The sequence below is a fragment of the Diaphorina citri genome, unplaced genomic scaffold (genome assembly GCF_000475195.1).
Source record: "Diaphorina citri unplaced genomic scaffold, Diaci psyllid genome assembly version 1.1 scaffold166, whole genome shotgun sequence".
Classification (NCBI taxonomy): Eukaryota; Metazoa; Arthropoda; class Insecta; order Hemiptera; family Psyllidae; genus Diaphorina; species Diaphorina citri.
This window is the reverse complement of record NW_007377603.1, coordinates 234,895-259,147: the sequence shown is the minus strand read 5'-3', so window position 1 is coordinate 259,147 and position 24,253 is coordinate 234,895. Positions and strand designations below refer to the sequence as shown.

At 37.8% G+C, this 24,253-nt stretch overlaps 1 protein-coding gene across 1 annotated transcript in view; it reads right to left on the bottom strand.

The window, feature by feature from the left end:
- Positions 1 to 22,413, bottom strand: part of LOC103505340 — a 28,673-nt gene extending 6,260 nt beyond the window's left edge. Inside the window, exons 1-2 of the mRNA XM_026820677.1 lie at positions 22,322 to 22,413; positions 22,130 to 22,222 (exon numbers count right to left, since the gene is read on the bottom strand). Coding sequence (XP_026676478.1) covers positions 22,130 to 22,222; positions 22,322 to 22,413 — 185 coding nt within the window. The remainder of the gene's footprint in view (positions 1 to 22,129; positions 22,223 to 22,321) is intronic.
- Positions 22,414 to 24,253: the final 1,840 nt, after the last annotated feature.

Genomic DNA, 24,253 nt, shown 5'->3' with positions numbered 1-24,253 from the left:
TTCCCAGAGGTTTAAAGGGAGGTAGGGACGGTGGATATGGGGGGGGGGGTGAGGAGGAGAGGGAGGAGAAAGCAAGGTAGGCAGAAAAAGGGGGCCGTCAGGAGGGAAAAATGTGAAGGGTGATAAAGGGGACACTCAGGGGAAGAAGGGAGAAGGAGAAGAAGAAGAGAGGGGGAGCTGGCAGGTTGGGAGTTTGGGGAGACTGAGGCGTATAAAGGGGAGACTCACAGAGGAAGGGGAAAAATCGAAAGTAGGCTCTAGGGGCGAGGGAAATGATAGACATTTAAGGGAGAGGTATACATGGGGGGGGTAAAGGAAAGGGTAGGTACTTAGGGGTAAGGGCCTAGGGAGTAGGATAGAACGAACGGGCAGGGAAAATGAGTTCTTTTGTTCCCCCTCGATGAAGAAGATAGATAAAGCTCTCTCCCTAAATAATTGAGTATCCATTTTCCATCTTAGAACAAAAGGGGATCCCAAATTCCTCTCATGATGGCTCGATTAGACAAATTGCCGCAGGGACTATAGCTTTTCAATTTGCGATGCTTTTTGCAGCTTTTTCTGTTGTCTTTTCCTTTGCCAAGATAAACGGTGACGCAAAATACCGTACAGGTATATCTAGATTCCTTAATGGGAAAATGGAATTGAATGATAGAACGCAAGTACCTATTGATTGTGTAGGACTGTAGGTGGATAGATAAGAGATAAGTACTGCCTACATAAATAAATACGTAAAAGCTAAACCATTAATATATTAAGAGGAAATGGCAACTCTTGTAAATGAGAATAGAACTTCATGCCTTCGCTGGGATCAAGATGACTTGGACCTCTTAAGCTGGCCATTGACTAGCATTGTATATGTATTTTCAAAAAGTCTCCAGAGGTCTTGACATTATTGGCGATACCTATATCAAAACGTACCTACAACACCAGAACCAGCAGCACATTTCCTTTTTGGGCAGATCAAAATATTGGATTTCTAGGCAGAACATAGCATTAGCTAGGTATATCCCAGAAATAGTGGACATAACACTGTCCCCAAGCTAGGTCACTATACTAGAAAGACAGAAAATGGAGTAGAAAGGCCCTTGCGTTGCGTAGGTGTGGTACGAAAATCTGGACTGACTGCATAGATATTATAATGAGTTGACAGTTGAAGTGGGGGTAATTATTATTCAATCTATATCTACTTAACCCTACACCAAGACAGGTTTACCAATGGTTCAGATCATCCGAAATCAAAGACAAAGATCCGAAATCAAAGGATCTTTAGAAATTTCATCAGCTATCATTTTGAAGTCAAACTTGTGCCCTCGTGTTCAGCCTGAGACCAAAAGCTCATGAGACTCCCTTTCCTACAATTAGTTACTACTGTTACTAGTAAATTCTGGGTGTCCGTGTAAAATAATGTCCCCTAATTGAACATTAATTCTGATTATGTTCCCGTGTATGCTTGTGACCCTTGTTAAAACAATGGCGTTAATTAATTTGGCTAGGTGTTTCATGCATATTTAGGTAGGTAGGAAAGCAGGTATACATGGATAACAAAGGTATAATTAACAGCTCTAGGTGAGCTATATCTATGGTTATGTTAAAGAAACGGGTGGAAGTCCCTCTAAAACTCTAAAGCTTGAGTTTTTCGAAACTTTTCGTGTAAAGTCCCAGTAAAATTATCAAGAGATACTATCCAACCATATTTATGCACATACATAGGTATATCCATTTTGCAACATTTTTATGGCAACCTTTTTTGCTTGACATTTTTGGCAACATTTTTAATATTTTTTTTTTTTTTTCTAAAAAGTACTTTATGACTATACCTAATACTGTCTACCATTTTGCTCTAAGTTCAAATTAATGTGAGATCTGAATTACCTTCTATTTTTAATTTGATTAAAGTATAGTAGTCATAGGTAGGTATCTAAAGTAGATATAGGTATCTAGTTGCCAATTTTCGAAGTGGATCAGTATTTGACCTCGGTCAGGAAATTTTGAGAATCAGCCCTAGGGTAATAGGGCTGATTCTCAAGTAAGTGATTTCATACCTGGAATGTTAAAAAATTTGCAAGTATGAAGTGTCTAACGTATACGGATTACGTAACTTTTTAATAATTAACCTATCAGCTATTAGGTAGGTAATTAAGATTAATAGCATCAGTGTTAGCTGCGGGCTACCTATCTACCTACTGCCCAGTTACCAATACCTATCACAACCGTAACATGTTACAACTATTCCAGAGTTCTCGAGAATCGAATGAATTATAATGTCTCATGGAAGCTGCGGGGTTTTACCTTGCAGCTGGATTTTTTGGGCTCTAAGATCGGACCAAAGTGACCTTGCTTAGCCGCGATAATAATTTAATTTTTCAAGATAAAGTGTTTAAGTATTTTCGAAAGTATCTATCTAGCGTCTAGCCAAAACCTAAGTAGGTAATCCTGACAGTCGCCAGGTAAAACGTACCTACTTGAGTTTCGAATTTGGTAGGTAAAGATGGGTACATGTTTATGGAACTAACCTATATGCTGAGCATATGATTTAGGGAGGACCCGGAGGATGTTAAAAATACACAAATAACATAATGCCACCTAAGCATAACTTTTACCATCATGCTCCGTAAAAGCGCATCTAATCACAATCATAATATTAAACGTAGTGTAAGTAGTTCCGATTAGGTTAGGTCAGTGTGATAACTGAGACAACTTCCCTACCTGTCAAGCACGGGCAATATAAAATGACAAATTGCCTCTCTACCGGTGGCCATTTTATTGTTCCGATCACGGTTAAAATTCTAGTTGACAACTAAGTACAAGAATAACTACCTATTCCGACTTACATAGCTTGTGATTCCAAAGTGTTGGATTGAACATAAACAGTCACAGATTTACAATTAACAAATTTGACAGTATTGACAACATTAGTCCGGCAAACATATTCCAAGAGATGTAAAAAAAGAGAATCTCATTAACAGCGACAATCATTGTGACATGCTAAATCTCCTTCCTTCAAAAGACCCCTACAACATACTTGTTCTAGATGTATGTGTCTGAACTTGGGTAAATAAACCCGATTAAGCCATTAGGACATGAGGTAGGTAAAAAAAATCTAGTCTACAATTCATATTGGGCAAATGTAGTTAGACAAACGTGAAGAATTTTAATCTAATGATACCAATCAAAGTCCGTTAATTTGGTTGATCTTTCGCAAGGTGTTCACTATTAGATTAATCCACAATCCAGGGACAACTAGGTCCATACCATTTAATACGTATACATAGGTCTATTCGCTATACAACTTAACGTATAGGCAATTAATTAATTAAGTTTTATTATCTAAAGTCTAAACAGATAAGTTGATGACGAAAACCTTCTGATGGATATTGGCTCTGACAGGCGAGGCGGTTGGATTTAGGGTATTTTAAGTGTGTAGGTACGAGTATCTTGTATAGTATAAGTACATATTTCAAGTATTTGTATTTAAGTAATCCGTTGTTACTTCAGTAAGAGCTTTTTAAGTACAGTTAAACAGGTACATTGGTAGGTGGCTAGGTGGGCACCGGACTACTACTCTTTTAGACGATCGCTAGTCATTTAAGGTCAGTGACAGTGAGCCGCTTCTTGTTGAAAAAGAGCTCGTAATGTCCTCACAGCAGCAGAAATATGCCGATCGGTACCATAAGTAAATCAAGTGGAACCGAATACAAACCCTCATAATCAATTTGAGCTACAAGTCAGAATACATTACAATAGATACGTATCATATAGGCATGTAGGAAACCAAGGAGCATGTGCCCGCATAACTTTTACCAAACCAAATTTATTCCTAGTCATGTCCATGACAAGGACCGAAATTCCGACTGAAAAAAAAAACGTCTACAATGATGGATGCCACAGTAGGTGGACCAATTATGAAGCCTGTGATTCTCATCTGATAAAATCAATGGACTGGAGCTTCAAATAAACCCTCAAAAAGAACAGTCCAAACCAAGAAAAACTACCCAAAGGGGAAATTCCTATTCGGCAGGTACTTGATAGCTCGTATTTAGATCGTAGAATATAATTACATATGTACCTACCGCCTACCGGAAAGGTTGGTAAGTAGATGTTTCTAATTTTCTACGTAGATATTTCTAAATGTAGGTATAGGTTAGGTGATGATAACTGAAGGACTCAATAAACTCAATTATTTATTTCAATTTTGAGGAGATATGTAGGTAGATTAGTTTATTTACCAATTTAAAATCTACCTTTAATTAAAAAAAAAAAATCAAATAGGTAATTATTTATCTTACGAACTTACGTTTAATTAATTGGAAAATAAATACATACTGTCCGTAAGTAAAAAACCTACTCATCCTACAACCCCATGATGATCAGACGCACAAAAACATTCAAGCGTTTCAAGCACAAAAAATCAACACAAGTTTAATCAAAACTTTTGTAACAAAAGGAAAAATAAATCAAAACAAAATAAATCAAATCAAAATAAATCCGAACAACACGTGATTTTAGACACAAGATATCACTCCCGATTCTCACAATCTCACACGTATATCTTCGGACCTCCGGACTTGAGCCAGACCAACTGATAGACTGAAATCCTATGAACTGAATTTTACTGATAGTGTGATGTAGGTTTGGTACAACCGAATCAAAACAAGTTGACTGATGTTGGTAGCAGCACGAGATTTCCAGTGCTATTGATTTGAGCAGGACCGCATTTAGATTCAGGATTATAGGAAGTTTCAATATAGCTATAGGTATAGAGAGAGGATTAGTTCTGTAAGGAATTAGGGACCGTAGAGTATGGTCGTGAAATGATCCCATTTATGTGTGTCCACTTGTCCAGCACAATGTTATAATCTTATAATCAGTTAATATTTTATTGGAATTCTGGGATTGTTTTATTTATATTGCTCCAGGGCCGGAAACTAGAAGGGGCTGATGACCAAGGTTTAAGGTTAATAATACCTATGTATAACTGCTCCAGGGCCGGAAACTAGAAGGGGCTGATGACCAAGGTTTAAGGTTAATAATACCTATGTATAACCTTACGACTTCAATGTCCTTGGAGCTTGCAGTATGCAAAAGATGAACAACATAAACATTCGAATACAAGACAGCATCTATAATCTTCCATCCACCGGGGACATTGGCTATGTGGGTGTGTTAACTATGGATTTGGATTGCAGAAACTGTGAATACCTACCTAGACAGTCTAGACACCCACAAGAAAGTCCCCAGCGGGGAAACATACGAGGGAGATTTACCAGGAATCCCAAATCCTAGTAAATCTGAACAGGAGAGAAGAACAAATTGTCTATTACCAGGAATCCCAAATCCTAGTAAATCTGAACAGGAGAGAAGAACAATATGTCGTGTCTAAGCCATCCCCTGGTCCTTCACAGATGAAACATAAATATTACTTACAATGGGTTTAGCCGAGCATATTGTTCCAAAACAATCTTGTAGATTTCTGCATGAAAAAAATATCCGAGAATAAAAAACAAAACAAAAACCAAGCTTTTTGTGCTAAAGCTTTCGATTTTACGATTATTGTCGGAATTGAAGCGTTCAACAAATTTATTAGTTCTATACGAAGGAGGAGCAGCCTCTGCTGAAAACCATGCATACAATACTATTAGGAGTGCGTTATTAGAAATACAGACCCTAGGTAAAAATGAACATGAAATATACATGGATATTTATATGGTCAGTAAAGTTTGCCAGTGATCCTCTCAAAAATGGAACTCAAGTAAAATTTGTTAAGGCAAAATCGACCGTACCTAATTCAAAAGTTATAAGTGCCAATTAGGGCTAGTCAGACGGCATCAACCAGCAGTGTGGTAGGCCAAGATCCGGTCTACCGCAGGGTGAGTACCTATCCAGAAATATTTTGGTGTTAAAAGTGACCTATGACGATTGGTATTTGTAGGACTGGTCAGGCTGGTGTTTTTCCTATGTCATCCTGTAGAACAGGTTGCTGGTACAGATAGTAACACCTACTAATAAGGTAGATATTAGATATATCTATTGATTTGTAAGCTTAAAAAAGTCTGGCTCCAGGTGGTCTGGTCTTCCATGAACAGGGAGACACTATTTAATACATGAAAGATACAACAAAAATAAGGAGGGTAAAACTCATTAACATTTCAACAGCTAAAACAACATTAATTACTATACAGTATACAAACAGACTAAACAGAGTCCTTCATAAAAAAAATAATAATAATGAAAAAAAATTCTCATCCCATCTCGTATTAGATACATCTTCTTTCCAGTCAGCATCCCAGACATCCTTTTCAACCCGGATTACAACATGCACGGATTTGGAGCAGATTAATCACCGATCACACTGAGCCTAGTAACTAAACCGACCTACATGATGATAAATGAAATCCTCGTAATTATTCACTTATTCAATTTGTATTTGGAAAAAAAAAAAAGATCAAGAGGGGACAAGGTTGTTGCAAAGGATAAACGAGAACAAAGAGGTACAAGAAGATTACACGAGGGGCACAAGCTGTATCAGAAACAATAGGAGTGTTAATTAATATTAATACGTCACAAAACGGCAATAAAAAAAACATTTTCAAACTTTCGAAACAAAAGGAAAAGTTTTTCAAAAGCCATCGTTCTCGAACGTTTTGAAAAAAACTCTACAGGATGTAACTGTCAGTAGGACGAGAATATGAAACATAGGAGCTGTAAGCTATGAGGATTTTTCACCCATAATTACAAGTGTGTAGTACAAACTGCTGAAGGATTTACCGAAAGGAAGATCTCTAGACTCTAGACAGTCATCCGAGCCGTCTAAATAAGTAACTCCTAATACTGATTAATATAATAGAACGGAACCAAATAAACTGCTCCCTATAAACGAACTAGCAAGTAACAAACTAAACGAAGTAACATACATAAGAAGTATCGGACATCTACTTTAAGCTAATACGGCTAAGGGAGGAAAAACTGGTAAACTACCCTTCTGTATTGGAACCCAAACCAACTTCTTGACTGTATCAACACTATCAACAACCACCAAAAACAGCCTTTCATCTTTTGACACTTTCAGGATACACTCTGTAGAAGTAGACTAAACGAAGTAACATACATAAGAAGTATCGGACATCTACTTTAAGCTAATACGGCTAAGGGAGGAAAAACTGGTAAACTACCCTTCAGTATTGGAACCCAAACCAACTTCTTAACTGTATCAACACTATCAACAACCACCAAAAACAGCCTTTCATCTTTTGACACTTTCAGGATACACTCTGTGACTCTGTAGAAGTAAATACACGCCGAACAAAAAATTAACATGAAAAGATTGACCCCTTTGTTAAAATTAGTGTCAAAATTTTGAAAATAAATATTTTCTCCGACATCCCTTATTCCCTTTTTGTGACGTCAGAGGGCCACTAATTTATTATTTTCTCTGATATACGTCATTAATTATAAGTATCATCCGAGCTAGAGTGCTCATTCATTTTGTTCACTCAACTCTATCGTGGGTATAATTATGTTACTCCTTGTGTATATGCAACGCGTCAGAGTATTTCACATGAACATCTGTTTCAAATCACATAAAAGCTCGGGTAAATTTCAAACCTATGTACGTTAAGGTACCCATAAATATTGTATAGGTAAGAGATGAGAGTTGAATTTTACATTCCATACCCACTTGTAGGTATACCTGCCACATAACCAGGCCCTTGAGTACCTACCTAGGTACTTACCTTCAAAAAAGGAAATAATTCCTGTGTGTACCACTGTAGCACTGTACCTACTTTTAAAAATACCTACTACATAAAAATATTATGCCTACATAGGTAAGTGGGTGACTGTTGGTAGTTTGGTAGGTGATAGGTACCTCCTCATACTTCGATTAGGTCCTAGGTAGGTACAGACGAGTGCATTATTTGTACCTATAGGATCTATGTAATATTAGGTACTTTGAAGCAGGTACCTTCGTACTAGGTAGGTACATATCTACAATATTATGTTTTGTCGTTTGACGTAGGTAAGAAAGAGTAGAACTTACTGAACCTACCTGAATACGTCAGGGAGCTCAATATCCCCCCCCCCCATTCTCTTATTTCGAAATAAGAAACCCAAAGGTTTGATGTTCACAACCTTGTTTCTTATTTCCGAAATCTTCTCCGCTTTTCATGCAAGCAGGAGAGGTAGCGGAAACCTTGTCATTTACAATTCTTACATATCCTTACAGCATATACAATTCCAATTCTTACAGCATTGTATGTAGGTGGCACCTAGGTGCATGTAGGTATAGAGCCACACAGGAAATTATTTTGTAGGTGAAATACGTAATGGAATTGACAATTGAATCATCTTTTGCAAAATCAAAGCAGATAGATCATAAATGTACCTACCCATAGGTTTAGCGATACCACAGAATACCCACGTTCAAGATAACCATATCTTATACTTACTGGTGAGAAACGAGAATCACCCCATCAAATGGTTGACACCAAGTTCTCACATTTTGCAGACCGCCCACTTGAAAACGTAAAATGGAAACTCGTCTTACCTGAAATCAAACAAAGAAAACTCCATGTAAATCGGATGATAAAATACTGACTACTACTGACTACTGTCGTACTGTCCTGACGCAGAGTAAACGTTAAGTTGACACCGCGTTAACGCAGCGTTTTCACCTTTTCACTGAGAAAAAAAAATTGGACGAAAATCCTTCAAGTCTCTTGTAGGATTTTCAAATGTTAAAGTTCTTGTGATTCGGATTCAAGACGATAGAGAAATGTACAAGTAGGTATATGGGTTTTTTACTTCCACAACAACTTGGCGGGATAGCATACTGCAAGAATTTGAACGATTTTTCTCTCAGTGTTGGAATGAAAAACAGCTTCAAATCCAGTGGATGTTAGATCAGACAGAGCTGCTCCAACATGGCCCTACCTACCTTTGACATTTTCCAGCGATTCATACATATTGTATATTTAAGAGTTGATGTCGGTGCGTTCTTGGAACGGAACAGTGCTTCCGGCGTGGAGTCTCCACCTGTTGGTATTACATGGGTTTCAGTCTTTCAGAGACAATTCCCAGAAAAAATTCTCCGTCGAAAAGCTCGAGGCAAACAGCTAGGTACTAGGTAGGTAGGTTTTTTATTTTTACCTACCTTTCCTTCCTTTTTTTTTTTTTTTTTTTTTTTTCAGTATTTATTATTATTTATGTTATTATTGTTCACTTTTTTCAATCCTTAAGTGCCCTCTAAATAGGAACAATATTCTAATATTTTCATTGCAGCCAGAGAGAAAGGGGGATGCTGCAAGCGACTGCTCAGTCCCTCTTATTTTGTATCTCCCCTCCTCAGAGGTCAAAACATGGCGATTTATGCACTTATCGCGACAAACCTTTTACGTACTTCTATTTTACCAGGGCAGGCTACGTAGGTACCTATTTGTTGATTTTGCTAGATCACTGAAAATTTGTATAGATTCGTATAAGCTTTACCCAACTTTTAGGGCCGTTTGCCCCTACACCCAAGCCTCAAAGTGTTGTTTATTATTATTTATGTTATTATTGTTCACTTTTTTCAATCCTTAAGTGCCCTCTAAATAGGAACAATATTCTAATATTTTCATTGCATCCAGAGAGAAGGGGGGGTGCTGCAAGCGACTGCTCAGTCGCTCATATTTTGTATCTCCCCTCCTCAGAGGTCAAAACATGGCGATTTATGCACTTATCGCGACAAACCTTTTACTTACTTTTATTTTACCAGGGCAGGCTACGTACCTATGTATTTGTTGATTTTGCTAGATCACTGAAAATTTGTATAGATTATTAGATTCGTATAAGCTTAACCCAACTTTTAGGGCCGTTTGCCACTACACCTAAGCCTCAAAGTGTTAGGCTTTTTGTGTATGGAGTTAAGCTGGGTAGACAGATAGGTAGTCTACTTTGATGGTTAGTATTTAAAATTGTGCAAAAATCTTTTCACTTTCAATTCAATACATTCCTTATACCTACTTCTGGGTATTTGCCTATTTCCTATTTGTAGGTATATCCTCTCACCTCAAACCATTCAATTCAATACATTCCTTATACCTACTTCTGGGTATTTGCCTATTTCCTATTTGTAGGTATATCCTCTCACCTCAAACCATAAAAAAATTCCAACTTTCTCACCCAAGGGTATTTAAAGGGATTGATTGTTTTTTATAACAATAAAAAAATCTCATCCGATATTCAGCTGGTCAATTAAAGCGACATTTTTTCCCCCTACGAAAATAAATCATATTTTGTATTCATTCCGACGTTGTCCTTTGTCCCACGGGACGCCTTCTGACGTCATTATGCGCTATTATTTTACACTTTGATTTCCTACCCAAGGTAAACAATAACAATGGAAAGTTGTGTCCATTTATAAAATGGTTCAATTTCTACCCGGGACCGGGATATCCCACTGGGGACACCCCCGGGGGGTCTCAGAAGGAGAGGGAGGGCACGCGAACCGTTTTTAATCGTTATCATGGGGACATCTCTACTTACGCTATTATTTTACACTTTGATTTCCTACCCAAGGTAAACAATAACAATGGAAAGTTGTGTCCATTTATAAAATGGTTCAATTTCTACGCGGGGCCGGGATATCCCACTGGGGGCACCCCCCGGGGGGTCTGCTAGGAGGGGGAGGGCACGCGAGCCGTTTTTAATCGTTAACATGGGGACATCTCTACTTGTCTATGTTTTCGAAACGGGATACTTTGTCAAGTAGCATTATGACAGGAAAATGATCTACTTATGTGTGTTATCTGGCATATTTAGAGGTTGTAATGAAGGTGGGTTCTGGGTTGACAATGGGCCGAGAATTACCTACCTATGCTTCGGTGATGTAATGGTCAAGTGGTCAAGGTGCTCGCCTGGTAAACAGGAGAGCACGGGTTCAATGTTAGGCGAGTTCAAAATTAGAGTTCCGGCACCCAATCACTCGGTTAGGCTTCCGGAACCCTAGTTTTTCTCTCCGTGTAGGTCACGTGTTTACATGAGTTAACCAGGCTTGTCCAACCCGCGGCCCGCGGGCCGCATGCGGCCCGCGAGCTCATTTTTGCGGCCCGCGAAGGCCCGCCTAAAAAAATGAACGAAAATGAAAAATAACAGTAAATATACTAAACAAAGAGCCAAACTTACGGACGAGTCCCTATCACACCTTCTACGCTTGTGTACCGAAGACGTGAATGTCGATATTCACGCACTTGTGTCAGCTGCAGAGAGTCCACAGAAATCGCACTAATGTCATCATGTGGTAAGCTTTCCATAATAAAAAAAATTATTTATATAATTAACATTACAGCCAGGCCCATCCCGCCGCCCCCCGTGAGTTTTTTTGCGGCCCGCCAACTCTCTACCTTGGTCTCTTGCGGCCCTCGGGTGCCCTAAGGTTGGACAACCCTGAGTTAACCTACGTCGAAAACGGTGAATAGGTAATAGAACGTGCCAGAGCAAGTCAAACAGAATTAGAAAGTATCCCCCCCCCCCATTCTCTTATTTCGAAATAAGAAACCCAAAGGTTTGATGTTCACAACCTTGTTTCTTATTTCCGAAATCTTCTCCGCTTTTCATGCAAGCAGGAGAGGTAGCGGAAACCTTGTCATTTACAATTCTTACATATCCTTACAGCATATACAATTCCAATTCTTACAGCATTGTATGTAGGTGGCACCTAGGTGCATGTAGGTATAGAGCCACACAGGAAATTATTTCGTAGGTGAAATACGTAATGGAATTGAAAATTGAATCATCTTTTGCAAATTCAAAGCAGACAGATAGATCATAAATGTACCTACCTTTAGGTTTAGCGATACCAGAATACCCACGTTTAAGATAACCATGTCTTACTTACTGGTGAGAAACTAGAGACATCCAAAGAGGTTATGACAATGTTCTCACATTGTTCCCACTGTCCACCCACTGGAAAACGTAAAATGGAAACTCGTCTTACCTGAAATCAAACAAAGAAAACTCCATGTAAATCGGATGATAAAATCAGACTACTGTCCTGACGCAGAGTATACGTTGAGTTGACACCGCGTTAACGCAGCGTTTTCACTGAGAAAAAAAATTGGACGAAAATCCTTCAAGTCTCTTGTAGGATTTTCAAATGTTAAAGTTCTTGTGATTCGGATTCAAGACGATAGAGAAATGTACAAGTAGGTATATGGGTTTTTTACTTCCACAACAACTTGGCGGGATAGCATACTGCAAGAATTTGAACGATTTTTCTCTCAGTGTTGGAATGAAAAACAGCTTCAAATCCAGTGGATGTTAGATCAGACAGAGCTGCTCCAACATGGCCCTACCTACCTTTGACATTTTCCAGCGATTCATACATATTGTATATTTAAGAGTTGATGTCGGTGCGTTCTTGGAACGGAACAGTGCTTCCGGCGTGGAGTCTCCACCTGTTGGTATTACATGGGTTTCAGTCTTTCAGAGACAATTCCCAGAAAAAATTCTCCGTCGAAAAGCTCGAGGCAAACAGCTAGGTACTAGGTAGGTAGGTACATAGGTAGCTTATAATATTACCTATACAGGAAAAAGTTATGTAGTGTGGTAGAAGTAGAAACTTTTGACTTACAAAGTTTTTTCAAGTGCTGTTACATGTTTTAATGTTTTCTAATGTTTGCTCTTTCAGTTTGATTTTGATTTCGATTGTGTTGAACTTTTGATTACCTACTTGAAGGTACGAGTATGTCTGATGGTATAGAATTCCATATTATATTTAGAGTTCCGGCACCCAATCACTCGGTTAGGCTTCCGGAACCCTAGTTTTTCTCTCCGTGTAGGTCACGTGTTTACATGAGTTAACCTACGTCGAAAATGGTAAATGATAGAATAGAATGGGCCAGAGCAAGATTTTTATTAATAAAGTAATAAAAATCAGACCGATCAAATCTATTATCTCCAGAATTCCGATGATGATCATGAGATCATGGTTTAATTCCACTTACAAAGTTACAAAAATGTTTACTTGCATAATAGACTAGAAGACTAGCGTACGTTACTCGGGGTGAAATGTGCTTACGATTCCAAGAATTGAGAATTTTCACTCAAGGGATTACAGAGACAAGAGAACGAGAAAAGACAGAGATAGGATGTACAGACAAAAAGAGAGAACGAAAGAGAATAGAGAATTTCCGCTATGTTTTCGAAACGGGATACTTTGTCAAGTAGCATTATGACAGGAAAATGATCTACTTATGTGTGTTATCTGGCATATTTAGAGGTTGTAATGAAGGTGGGTTCTGGGTTGACAATGAGCCGAGAATTACCTACCTATGCTTCGGTGATGTAATGGTCAAGTGGTCAAGGTGCTCGCCTGGTAAACAGGAGAGCACGGGTTCAATGTTAGGCGAGTTCAAAATTAGAGTTCCGGCACCCAATCACTCGGTTAGGCTTCCGGAACCCTAGTTTTTCTCTCCGTGTAGGTCACGTGTTTACATGAGTTAACTACGTTACTCGGGGTGAAATGTGCTTACGATTCCAAGAATTGAGAATTTTCACTCAAGGGATTACAGAGACAAGAGAACGAGAAAAGAGAGAGGATGTACAGACGAAAAGAGAGAACGAAAGAGAATAGAGAATTTCCCAGAGAGAAATTAATGTACGCACGATGTCACTTACATTACCAGCAAGAGCTAAAAGAGCTTCATTACTTGAAAGCAGAGTGGAAGAGAATGGCGGTAAAGGTTCAGGGGGACGTAATTTGTCAAATAATGTACGCAGATATCACAAGCTATCTGAACAAACCCAACATTTTCAATGCCCTACACCGCTATTTAGGTCGAAATAAAAATTTAATTAAAACTTTAAATAATTCATTCAGACAGGCCCGTGTAAAGGTGTGATTGAAATTGAACAATTCCCGATTTCCTGTCTTCCTTTTCTCTCTGTACCTACCTACCTATCTTTCTCTGTACATTGGAAATTTAGCTTGATATCTCGTCTTTCTTGATGTTATTGTCTGGGACATAATAGTATAGCTCTTGGAGATCTTAGATCTCTATTATATTATTGGCCATATCTTCAAGTTCACGAGGATAAAGAAAACTTCATAAGTATGTCTAGTCTGTCAAATGGGATTGAATTCTCGGCCTCCTGTTAATCAGGCAAGCTCGCTTGATCACTACCACTTTACTGTCGACGCGACTCAAAAACTATTCTTGTGTCAGAACCGTTTGTTGTTGTAGCAGTGACAGAAGATCCTCAGAACCGTTTAAATCCCCACAATGAAGCCCCTCATGCCGGGCCTGACATATTGCATATTGATGCAACTATCAGCACACTTATCCCCCTGGGCAATGCAGCTCCAGGAACGGTTTTGTCCTTCGCAAAGGTTCCGTGACGTATTAATATTAATTAACACTCCTATTGTTTCTGATACAGCTTGTGCCCCTTGTGTAATCTTCTTGTACCTCTTTGTTCTCGTTTATCCTTTGCAACAACCCCCCCCCCCCCCTTGATCTCTTTTTTCCAAATACAAATTGAATAAGTGAATAATTACGAGGATTTCATTTATCATCATGTAGGTCGGTTTAGTTCCTGTTCCTGGGCTCAGTGTGATCGGTGATTAATCTGCTCCAAATCCGTGCATGTTGTAATCCGGGTTGAAAAGGATGTCTGGGATGCTGACTGGAAAGAAGATGTATCTAATACGAGATGGGATGAGAATTTTTTTTTCATTATTATTAATTTTTTTATGAAGGACTCTGTTTAGTCTGTTTGTATAGTAATTAATGTTGTTTTAGCTGTTGAAATGTTAATGAGTTTTCCCCTCCTTATTTTTGTTGTATCTTTCATGTATTAAATAGTGTCTCCCTGTTGATGGAAGACCAGACCACCTGGAGCCAGACTTTCTTAGGCTTACAAATCAGTAGATATATCTAATATCTACCTTATTAGTAGGTGTTACTATCTGTACCAGCAACCTGTTATACAGGTTGCTGGTACAGGAAAAACACCAGCCTGACCAGTCCTAAAAATACCAATCGTCATAGGTCACTTTTAACACCAAAATATTTCTGGATAGGTACTCACCCTGCGGTAGACCGGATCTTGGCCTACCACACTGCTGGTTGATGCCGTCTGACTAGTCCTAATTGGCACTTATAACTTTTGAATAAGGTACGGTCGATTTTGCCTTAACAAATTTTACTTGAGTTCCATTTATGAGAGGATCACTGGCAAACTTTACTGACCATATAGATATTCATGTACGTTTCATGTTCATTTTTACCTAGGGTCTGTATTTCTAATAACCCACTCCTAATAGTATTGTATGCATGGTTTTCAGCAGAGGCTGCCCCTCCTTCGTATAGAACTAATAAATTGTTGAACGCTTCAATTCCGACAATAATCGTAAAATCGAAAGCTTTAGCACAAAAAGCTTGGTTTTTGTTTTGTTTTTTATTCTCGGATATTTTTTTCATGCAGAAATCTACAAGATTGTTTTGGAACAATATGCTCGGCTAAACCCATTGTAAGTAATATTTATGTTTCATCTGTGAAGGACCAGGGGATGGCTTAGACACGACATATTGTTCTTCTCTCCTGTTCAGATTTACTAGGATTTGGGATTCCTGGTAAATCTCCCTCGTATGTTTTCCCCGCTGGGGACTTTCTTGTGGGTATCTAGACTGTCTAGGTAGGTATTCACAGTTTCTGCAATCCAAATCCCTAGTTAACACACCCACATAGCCAATGTCCCCGGTGGATGGAAGATTATAGATGCTGTCTTGTATTCGAATGTTTATGTTGTTCATCTTTTGCATACTGCAAGCTCCAAGGACATTGAAGTCGTAAGGTTATACATAGGTATTATTAACCTTAAACCTTGGTCATCAGCCCCTTCTAGTTTCCGGCCCTGGAGCAATATAAATAAAACAATCCCAGAATTCCAATAAAATATTAACACCTTTTCCTTTCCATCTGTTTATTGTCGGAAGATTGTTGCGTGATTTCAATTCACAACAACCCAGTTTTTACCCCCTTTTTTTGAAAAAATTTCAAGCCGACCTCATCGGCTTTCGGACGAGACATCATAAACCCCCTCGTTTCAATTATTCGAATCTGTGTCTGTATGAAATGGTTTTTGTCGCTCTTTTCAAAATCCTCGAGGTTTTTGTTCGAAAATTTGGAAACTTGTTCTTCTTTGTTTCCCTAACTTTCATCAAACAGCATACTTGTGATGCTCATTATTTGAAGAGGGGGTCTGGATACAAGGGGCTTACCGGAGTTTTGTTTCAATAGGCTTGTTACCTCAATTATTGTATTTTCTGGAAAAAATTGGGGCGTTCTACATAGATCCTATAGGTACAAATAATGCACTCGTCTGTACCTACCTAGGACCTAATCGAAGTATGAGGAGGTACCTATCACCTACCACACTACCAACAGTCACCCACTTACCTATGTAGGCATAATATTTATGTAGTAGGTATTTTTAAAAGTAGGTACAATGCTACAGTGGTACACATAGGAATTATTTCCTTTTTTGAAGTACCTACCTACTATCTAGGTAGGTACTCAAGGGCCTGGTTATGTGGCAGGTGTACCTACAAGTGTGTATTCGAATGTTTATGTTGTTCATCTTTTGCATACTGCAAGCTCCAAGGACATTGAAGTCGTAAGGTTATACATAGGTATTATTAATTATAGGTTTGCATTGGAACTTAATGATTCCAAACTCATGTTGTGATGGAACTTTACCTTTTGACCTTAAACCTTGGTCATCAGCCCCTTCTAGTTTCCGGCCCTGGAGCAATATAAATAAAACAATCCCAGAATTCCAATAAAATATTAACACCTTTTCCTTTCCATCTGTTTATTGTCGGAAGATTGTTGCGTGATTTCAATTCACATCAACCCAGTTTTTACCCCCTTTTTTTGAAAAAAAAAATTCAAGCCGACCTCATCGGCTTTCGGACGAGACATCATAAACCCCCTCGTTTCAATTATTCGAATCTGTGTCTGTATGAAATGGTTTTGTCGCTCTTTTCAAAATCCTCGAGGTTTTTGTTCGAAAATTTGGAAACTTGTTCTTCTTTGTTTCCCTAACTTTCATCAAACAGCATACTTGTGATGCTCATTATTTGAAGAGGGGGTCTGGATACAAGGGGCTTACCGGAGTTTTGTTTCAATAGGCTTGTTACCTCAATTATTGTATTTTCTGGAAAAAATTGGGGCGTTCCATTTGCTTCAAGGGTGTCATTTCCAGTCAGCTTTTGACCTTTTGTATATTTAGCTCATAAACATTTATTATTTATCGATATATTGTGGAGCAGCTGATGGGATGAAATGAGAAATTGGTTAACTCATTAGTCTGGACTCTGGTAAACGAGATTATCAAACTGTAGTTCTCTGGATGAGAGCTACAGTTCCCTGATCTACTGGTGAATCATTTGGTAATTTAGAAAGGACAAAACCCCGTTACCTCTATTTCAAAATTTAATTTAGATGAACTAAATTACCGGAAAGCATTATTTATTTTGCTGATGCTACCAAATCCTCGAGGTTTTTGTTCGAAAATTTGGAAACTTGTTCTTCTTTGTTTCCCTAACTTTCATCAAACAGCATACTTGTGATGCTCAATGCTCATTATTTGTAGAGGGGGTCTAGATACAAGGGGCTTACCAGAGTTTTGTTTCAATAGGCTTGTTACTTCAATTATTGTATTTTCTGGAAAAATTGGGGCGTTTCATTTGCTTCAAGGGTGTCATTTCCAGTCAGCTTTTGACCTTTTGTATATTTAGCTCATAAACATTTATTATTTATCGATATATTGTGGAGCAGCTGATGGGATGAAATGAGAAATTGGTTAACTCATTAGTCTGGACTCTGGTAAACGAGATTATCAAACTGTAGTTCTCTGAATGAGAGCTACAGTTCCCTGATCTATTGGTGAATCATTTGGTAATTTAGAAAGGACAAAACCCCGTTACCTCTGTTTCAAAATTTATTTAGATGAACTAAATTACTGGAAAGCATTATTTATTTTGCTGATGCTACCTTTATCACCGAGGTAAGTCTTAATTTGGCTAAACAAAAGCTAAAGTGACTAAAGACTCCCTAAAGTCATAAAGAGCGTCTTTAAGATATTGCTGCTCTGTTTTCTTCAACTCCGGAAAATAGAGGTCATAAAGGGACTTCGCAGTTTTAGAACTTTCAGTTTTAATAAAATTCCAGAGTATCTAGAGTCCAGTATAAAAAAGTCTCTTCATAGACTCCCTAAAGTCATAAAGAGCGTCTTTAAGATATTGCTGCTCTGTTTTCTTCAACTCCGGAAAATAGAGGTCATAAAGGGACTTCACAGTTTTAGAACTTTCAGTTTTAATAAAATTCTAGAGTATCTAGAGTCCAGTATAAAAAAGTCTCTTCACCTTTATCTATTGTTCCCTGCCATGTCGCTCGTGTATAGCCCTTTTGTCCGGGGCTATTAGGGTTCCTGAATTTAATAATAAACCTGCAAAGGGTTTATAAACAGCCCCCGGGCATCCCAGCCTCTCCTATTAACAACACGAGACACTCTCTCCCACCCAACCCTTCATTATCATCACACGTTCTTCATAATATGAAGAGATACTTCGCTTATTTAGACGGCTCGGATGACTGTCTAGAGTCTAGAGATCTTCCTTTCGGTAAATCCTTCAGCAGTTTGTACTACACACTTGTAATAATGGGTGAAAAATCCTCATAGCTTACAGCTCCAATGTTTCATATTCTCGTCCTACTGACAGTTACATCCTGTAGAGTTTTTTCAAAACGTTCGAGAACGATGGCTTTTGAAAAACTTTTCCTTTTGTTTCGAAAGTTTGAAAATGTTTTTTTTATTGCCGTTTTATTGTTATTATTATTTACAATATTTTTTTCAATCATAAACTAAAGTACAATCTCCCGCTCATTATTATGACCATTTATGTTGTATCGATAGGTATTGTTATTATTTACAATATTTTTTTCAATCATAAACTAAAGTACAATCTCCCGCTCATTATTATGACCATTTATGTTGTATCGATACCTAGTGATTTTATATCTAGGGGTGTGCCCGTTTTGTCTGGCAGCTTGACCCTACCTTCTTCTTGTTGGGGTTAAATAGGGTTAAGTAGATATAGATTGAATAATAATTACCCCCACTTCAACTGTCAACTCATTATATCTAATATCTATGCAGTCAGTCCAGATTTTCGTACCACACCTACGCAACGCAAGGGCCTTCCTACTCCATTGTCTGTCTTTCTAGTATAGTGACCTAGCTTGGGGACAGTGTTATGTCCACTATTTATGGGATATACCTAGCTAATGCTATGTTCTGCCTAGAAACCTAATATTTTGAACTGCCCAAAAGGGAAATATGCTGCTGGTTCTGGTGTTGTAGGTACGTTTTGATATATCGCCAATAATGTCAAGACCTCTGGAGACTTTTTGAAAATACATATACAATGCTAGTCAATGGCCAGCTTAAGAGGTCCAAGTCATTCGTTTTTTTTTTTTGTTCGAGCATGCACAAATACCAATGTCAAGACCTCTGGAGACTTTTTGAAAATACATATACAATGCTAGTCAATGGCCAGCTTAAGAGGTCCAAGTCATTCGTTTTTTTGTTCGAGCATGCACAAATACCTATGCATGTATATCCTCCCAGCAAAATAATGAAATTCAACAAGAACTCAAATTTGGTTTGAGTGTTCACTGTGCAGAATGATAACCCGTTTTGCCCTCTGGTTGTGTCCATAGCTGTGCATTTTCACATTCATTATACACTGATAGAAAAATAAATGCTGTGGATTTTTATGCAGTGCACATTCCCCCCCCCCTCCTCCCCCATCGCTTCTGTGGATTCTAGGCAAAAAAATAATATAGAAAAAAAAAACATGGCAAAGTTCGAATAACATGATATTTTCCCAAAAGCTCGGGGCTTTCTATGGAATATTTTTGCAATTTTTATAATATAACACAGTAATTTATTACTACTATTTTTTATCAGGAAAAAAAGAGTAACCCATGTACCTACCAGCCTAGATATCTACCTGCCTCAATACCTCATATCCTCATAATAATACCTAAAACAAGTTCCTGGGTACTTTTGTACCCAGGAACATAATTTTGTAAATTATGTATTGTGTACACTATGTACCTACTTTTACCAATTTATATGACAAAATAAATCTCATAATAATATCAATGCTAGTTATAATATTTATAATTTACCTATAATAATACGAGCTATATTACCTATTTTAATAGGTTCTATGTTACCTACTAGGTAAGTATCATCAGGAGGTAAGGGCAGTTAAAGCAGGTTCCTATAGCTGGGGTAATCATAAATTTATGGATCATTTTATGGTTTCTTTTGCACTGGGAGCATAATTTCAGCAATTTTATGGGTTTAGAAAAAAAAAAGGTTTTTGCATTTTCGATTTTTTTTTCTTCCATTCGGGTACCTACATATTTATTCCAAATTTTAAAGTTAAAGCAGGTTCCTATAGCTGGGGTAATCATAAATTAATGGATCATTTTATGGTTTCTTTTGCACTGGGAGCATAATTTCAGCAATTTTATGGGTTTAGAAAAAAAAAGGTTTTTGCATTTTCGATTTTTTTTCTTCCATTCGAGTACCTACATATTTATTCCAAATTTTAAATTTAATATTATAAAGAGCATTAAATCCCCAATGAGGAGGTAACCAGTTTGTCAAGATTAAAAAAATAATAATTTGGACGAAGACAAAACTACGAGTATCAAATTGTGTTCTGTACTCTGTAGGAACCGTTCAAAAAACTTGTTTAATTATTAGATTTTTTGTAATATTATTTTGATTTCCGAGAAATGTACTTATCTTGAAAAATTAAATTATTATCGCGGCTAAGCAAGGTCACTTTGGTCCGATCTTAGAGCCCAAAAAATCCAGCTGCAAGGTAAAACCCCGCAGCTAACACTGATGCTATTAATCTTAATTACCTACCTAATAGCTGATAGGTTAATTATTAAAAGTTACGTAATCCGTATACGTTAGACACTTTATACTTGCAAATTTTTCAACATTCTAGGTATGAAATCACTTACTTAGGTAGGTGCCTACCTATCTCCCATTACCCTAGGGCTGATTCTCAAAATTTCTTAACCGAGGTCAAATACTGATCCACTTCGAAAATTGGCAACTAGATATGTACCTATATCTACTTTAGATACTTACCTATGAATACTTTAATCAAATTAAAAATAGAAGGTAATTCAGATCTCACATTAATTTGAACTTAGAGGAAAATGGTAGACAGTATTAGGTATAGTCAGCTCTTGTACTTTTTAGAAAAAATATTAAAAATGTTGCCAAAAATGTCAGGGAAAAAAGTTGCCATAAAAATGTTGCGAAATGGATAGGGTCATAAATATGGTTGGATAGTACCTATTGGTAATTTTACTCGGACTTTACACGTAAACTTTCGAAAAACCCAAGCTTTAGAGTTTTAGAGGGACTTCCACTCGTTTCTTTAACATAACCATTGATATACATAGCTCACCTAGAGCTGTTAATTATTATACCTTTGTTATCCGTGTATACCTGCTTTCCTACCTACCTAACTGTCCAATTGATAAGGATGCTAGAGAGCGAGGCGTCACAGGAATTGACTGATTAGTATTGATACTCATCTGGAACTAATAGATAGATAGTAGATACCATCAAGGATAGATGATCCTGCATAGGAAATTTAGGTCCAGGGCTGTCCAAAGTGGCTTCCGGTGTATCCGGACCGCGGTATGTCTTAAGGTGTCACTGATGTCCATCGACTGGAACCCACAATTATATTGTAGGTAAGATCAATTTATTTGGGTTTACCTAATTATAAAAGTATAGTGTGGACGTCTTTCGGGCGATCCCTATCGACCATTGTGTATCTGTAGGCGCTCCTTAAAACTTGACGAAGAGAACTCACTTGCTCAATAAGTTGTTACCTATATACTGAAAATTTCAATCTTATCTTTTCCCGGTTCGATCAAATAGAATCCATTGATAAGAAGGAATTTTAATCGTTTTAAGCATAAATGCTGGTCAGAAATGTTGTTCCCTGCTAAATACGCTACGCTAAATTTCATGACTTGCCTTGGACGTGAACCACCAATCTCCAGATTGAAAGCGTCCCGCGTCAGCAACTTGTCGGCGATTTGAGAATTTCGGTCCTTGTCATGGACATGACTAGGAATAAATTTGGTTTGGTAAAAGTTATGCGGGCACATGCTCCTTGGTTTCCTACATGTCTATATGATACGTATATCTATTGTAATGTATTCTGACTTGTAGCTCAAATTGATTATGAGGGTTTGTATTCGGTTCCACTTGATTTGCTTATGGTACCGATCGGCATATTTCTGCTGCTGTGAGGACATTACGAGCTCTTTTTCGACAAGAAGCGGCTCACTGTCACTGACCTTAAAAGACTAGCGAAAGGGCGATTTGATCAGTTCTGATCTAGGTGAACATGCCCGTTTCCGCTATTCATCAAACCGGGAGGGGGGAGGGGGGATCTGGTGTAGAAGAATTAATAAATATTTAGCTAGCAACCGGTCGTGATGGTGATGTAGATTTTTTTATAGGTTGCAATTAAACTAATCAGTCCCCTCTGATGACTGCAAACATGGTAACGTTTCCATGGGTATCTAGACTGACGAGAGTCTAGATTTCTTGAATCCAATTGTTTATGGGGTGTGATACATGATAAGGAACAATTTCAGGTCATGGAGACAGTAGATTCCTACCACCAGAGAGTTCTAAAATCGGGATGAATAGGGATGACCCCCAACAGGCCCTACTGGCACTCCGAACAGCTACTAAAGACAGTTTCTTCGATAGTCCATTCTTGACGAGGAAATAGTAGGTATCGTCTAAAAGAGTAGTAGTCCGGTGCCCACCTAGCCACCTACCAATGTACCTGTTTAACTGTACTTAAAAAGCTCTTACTGAAGTAGCAACGGATTACTTAAATACAAATACTTGAAATATGTACTTATACTATACAAGATACTCGTACACACTTAAAATACCCTTAATCCAATCGCCTCGCCTGTCAGAGCCAATATCCATCAGAAGGTTTTCGTCATCAACAGAACTTATCTGTTTAGACTTTAGATAATAAAACTTAATTAATTAATTGCCTATACGTTAAGTTGTATAGTGAATAGACCTATGTATACGTATTAAATGGTATGGACCTAGGTGTCCCTGGATTGTGGATTAATCTAATAGTGAACACCTTGCGAAAGATCAACCAAATTAACGGACTTTGATTGGTATCATTAGATTAAAATTCTTCACGTTTTTCTAACTAACGTACATTTGCCCAATATGTATTGTAGACTAGATTTTTTTTTTTTACTTACCTCATGTCCTAATGGCTTAATCGGGTTTATTTACCCAAGTTCAGATCTACACATACATCTAGAACAAGTATGTTGTAGGGGTCTTTTGAAGGAAGGAGATTTAGCATGTCACAATGATTGTCGCTATTAATGAGATTCTCTTTTTTTACATCTCTTCGAATGTGTTTGCCGGACTAATGTTGTCATTACTGTCAAATTTGTTAATTGTATAAATCTGTAACTGTCTATGTTCAATCCAACACTTTGGAATCACAAGCTATGTAAGTCGGAATAGGTAGTTATTCTTGTACTTAGTTGTCAACTAGAATTTTAATTGATCTCTTTTCTAATACCATTATTATACTTCTTATGTTATTTTCAAGATTAAATCAAGTTGTGGGTACATATTGGTTTTATTTGTTCTCTCAGGTATTTGTCAGGTTTTGAGCATTCCAATGAGTTCTTGTTGTGTCTCAATTATTTCTCTGGCAGATTTTTTCCCCTTTTCGCCATAACTACAGATTTTTACTTGATAATCTAACTACATGTGCTCCGGAGACATTCTTGAGATTTCTTTTTCCGTTGATTTTGTTCGACTCTATTGTTTTGTGGTGATTCTTGTGTGATTGTATAGCAAGTAGCCCACGTACTTTGTTCCATGAGACATTATTCATTCGATTCTCGAGAACTCTGGAATAGTTGTAACATGTTACGGTTGTGATAGGTATTGGTAACTGGGCAGTAGGTAGATACGTAGATAGGTACAATATCGTGTGACACTGTGAGAGATATTACCTACGTTTTTTCACGTTCAGTCTGTTTTCACTCATACACGTCCGTACCTACCAATCTTTTGTCTTCAATAAGTAGG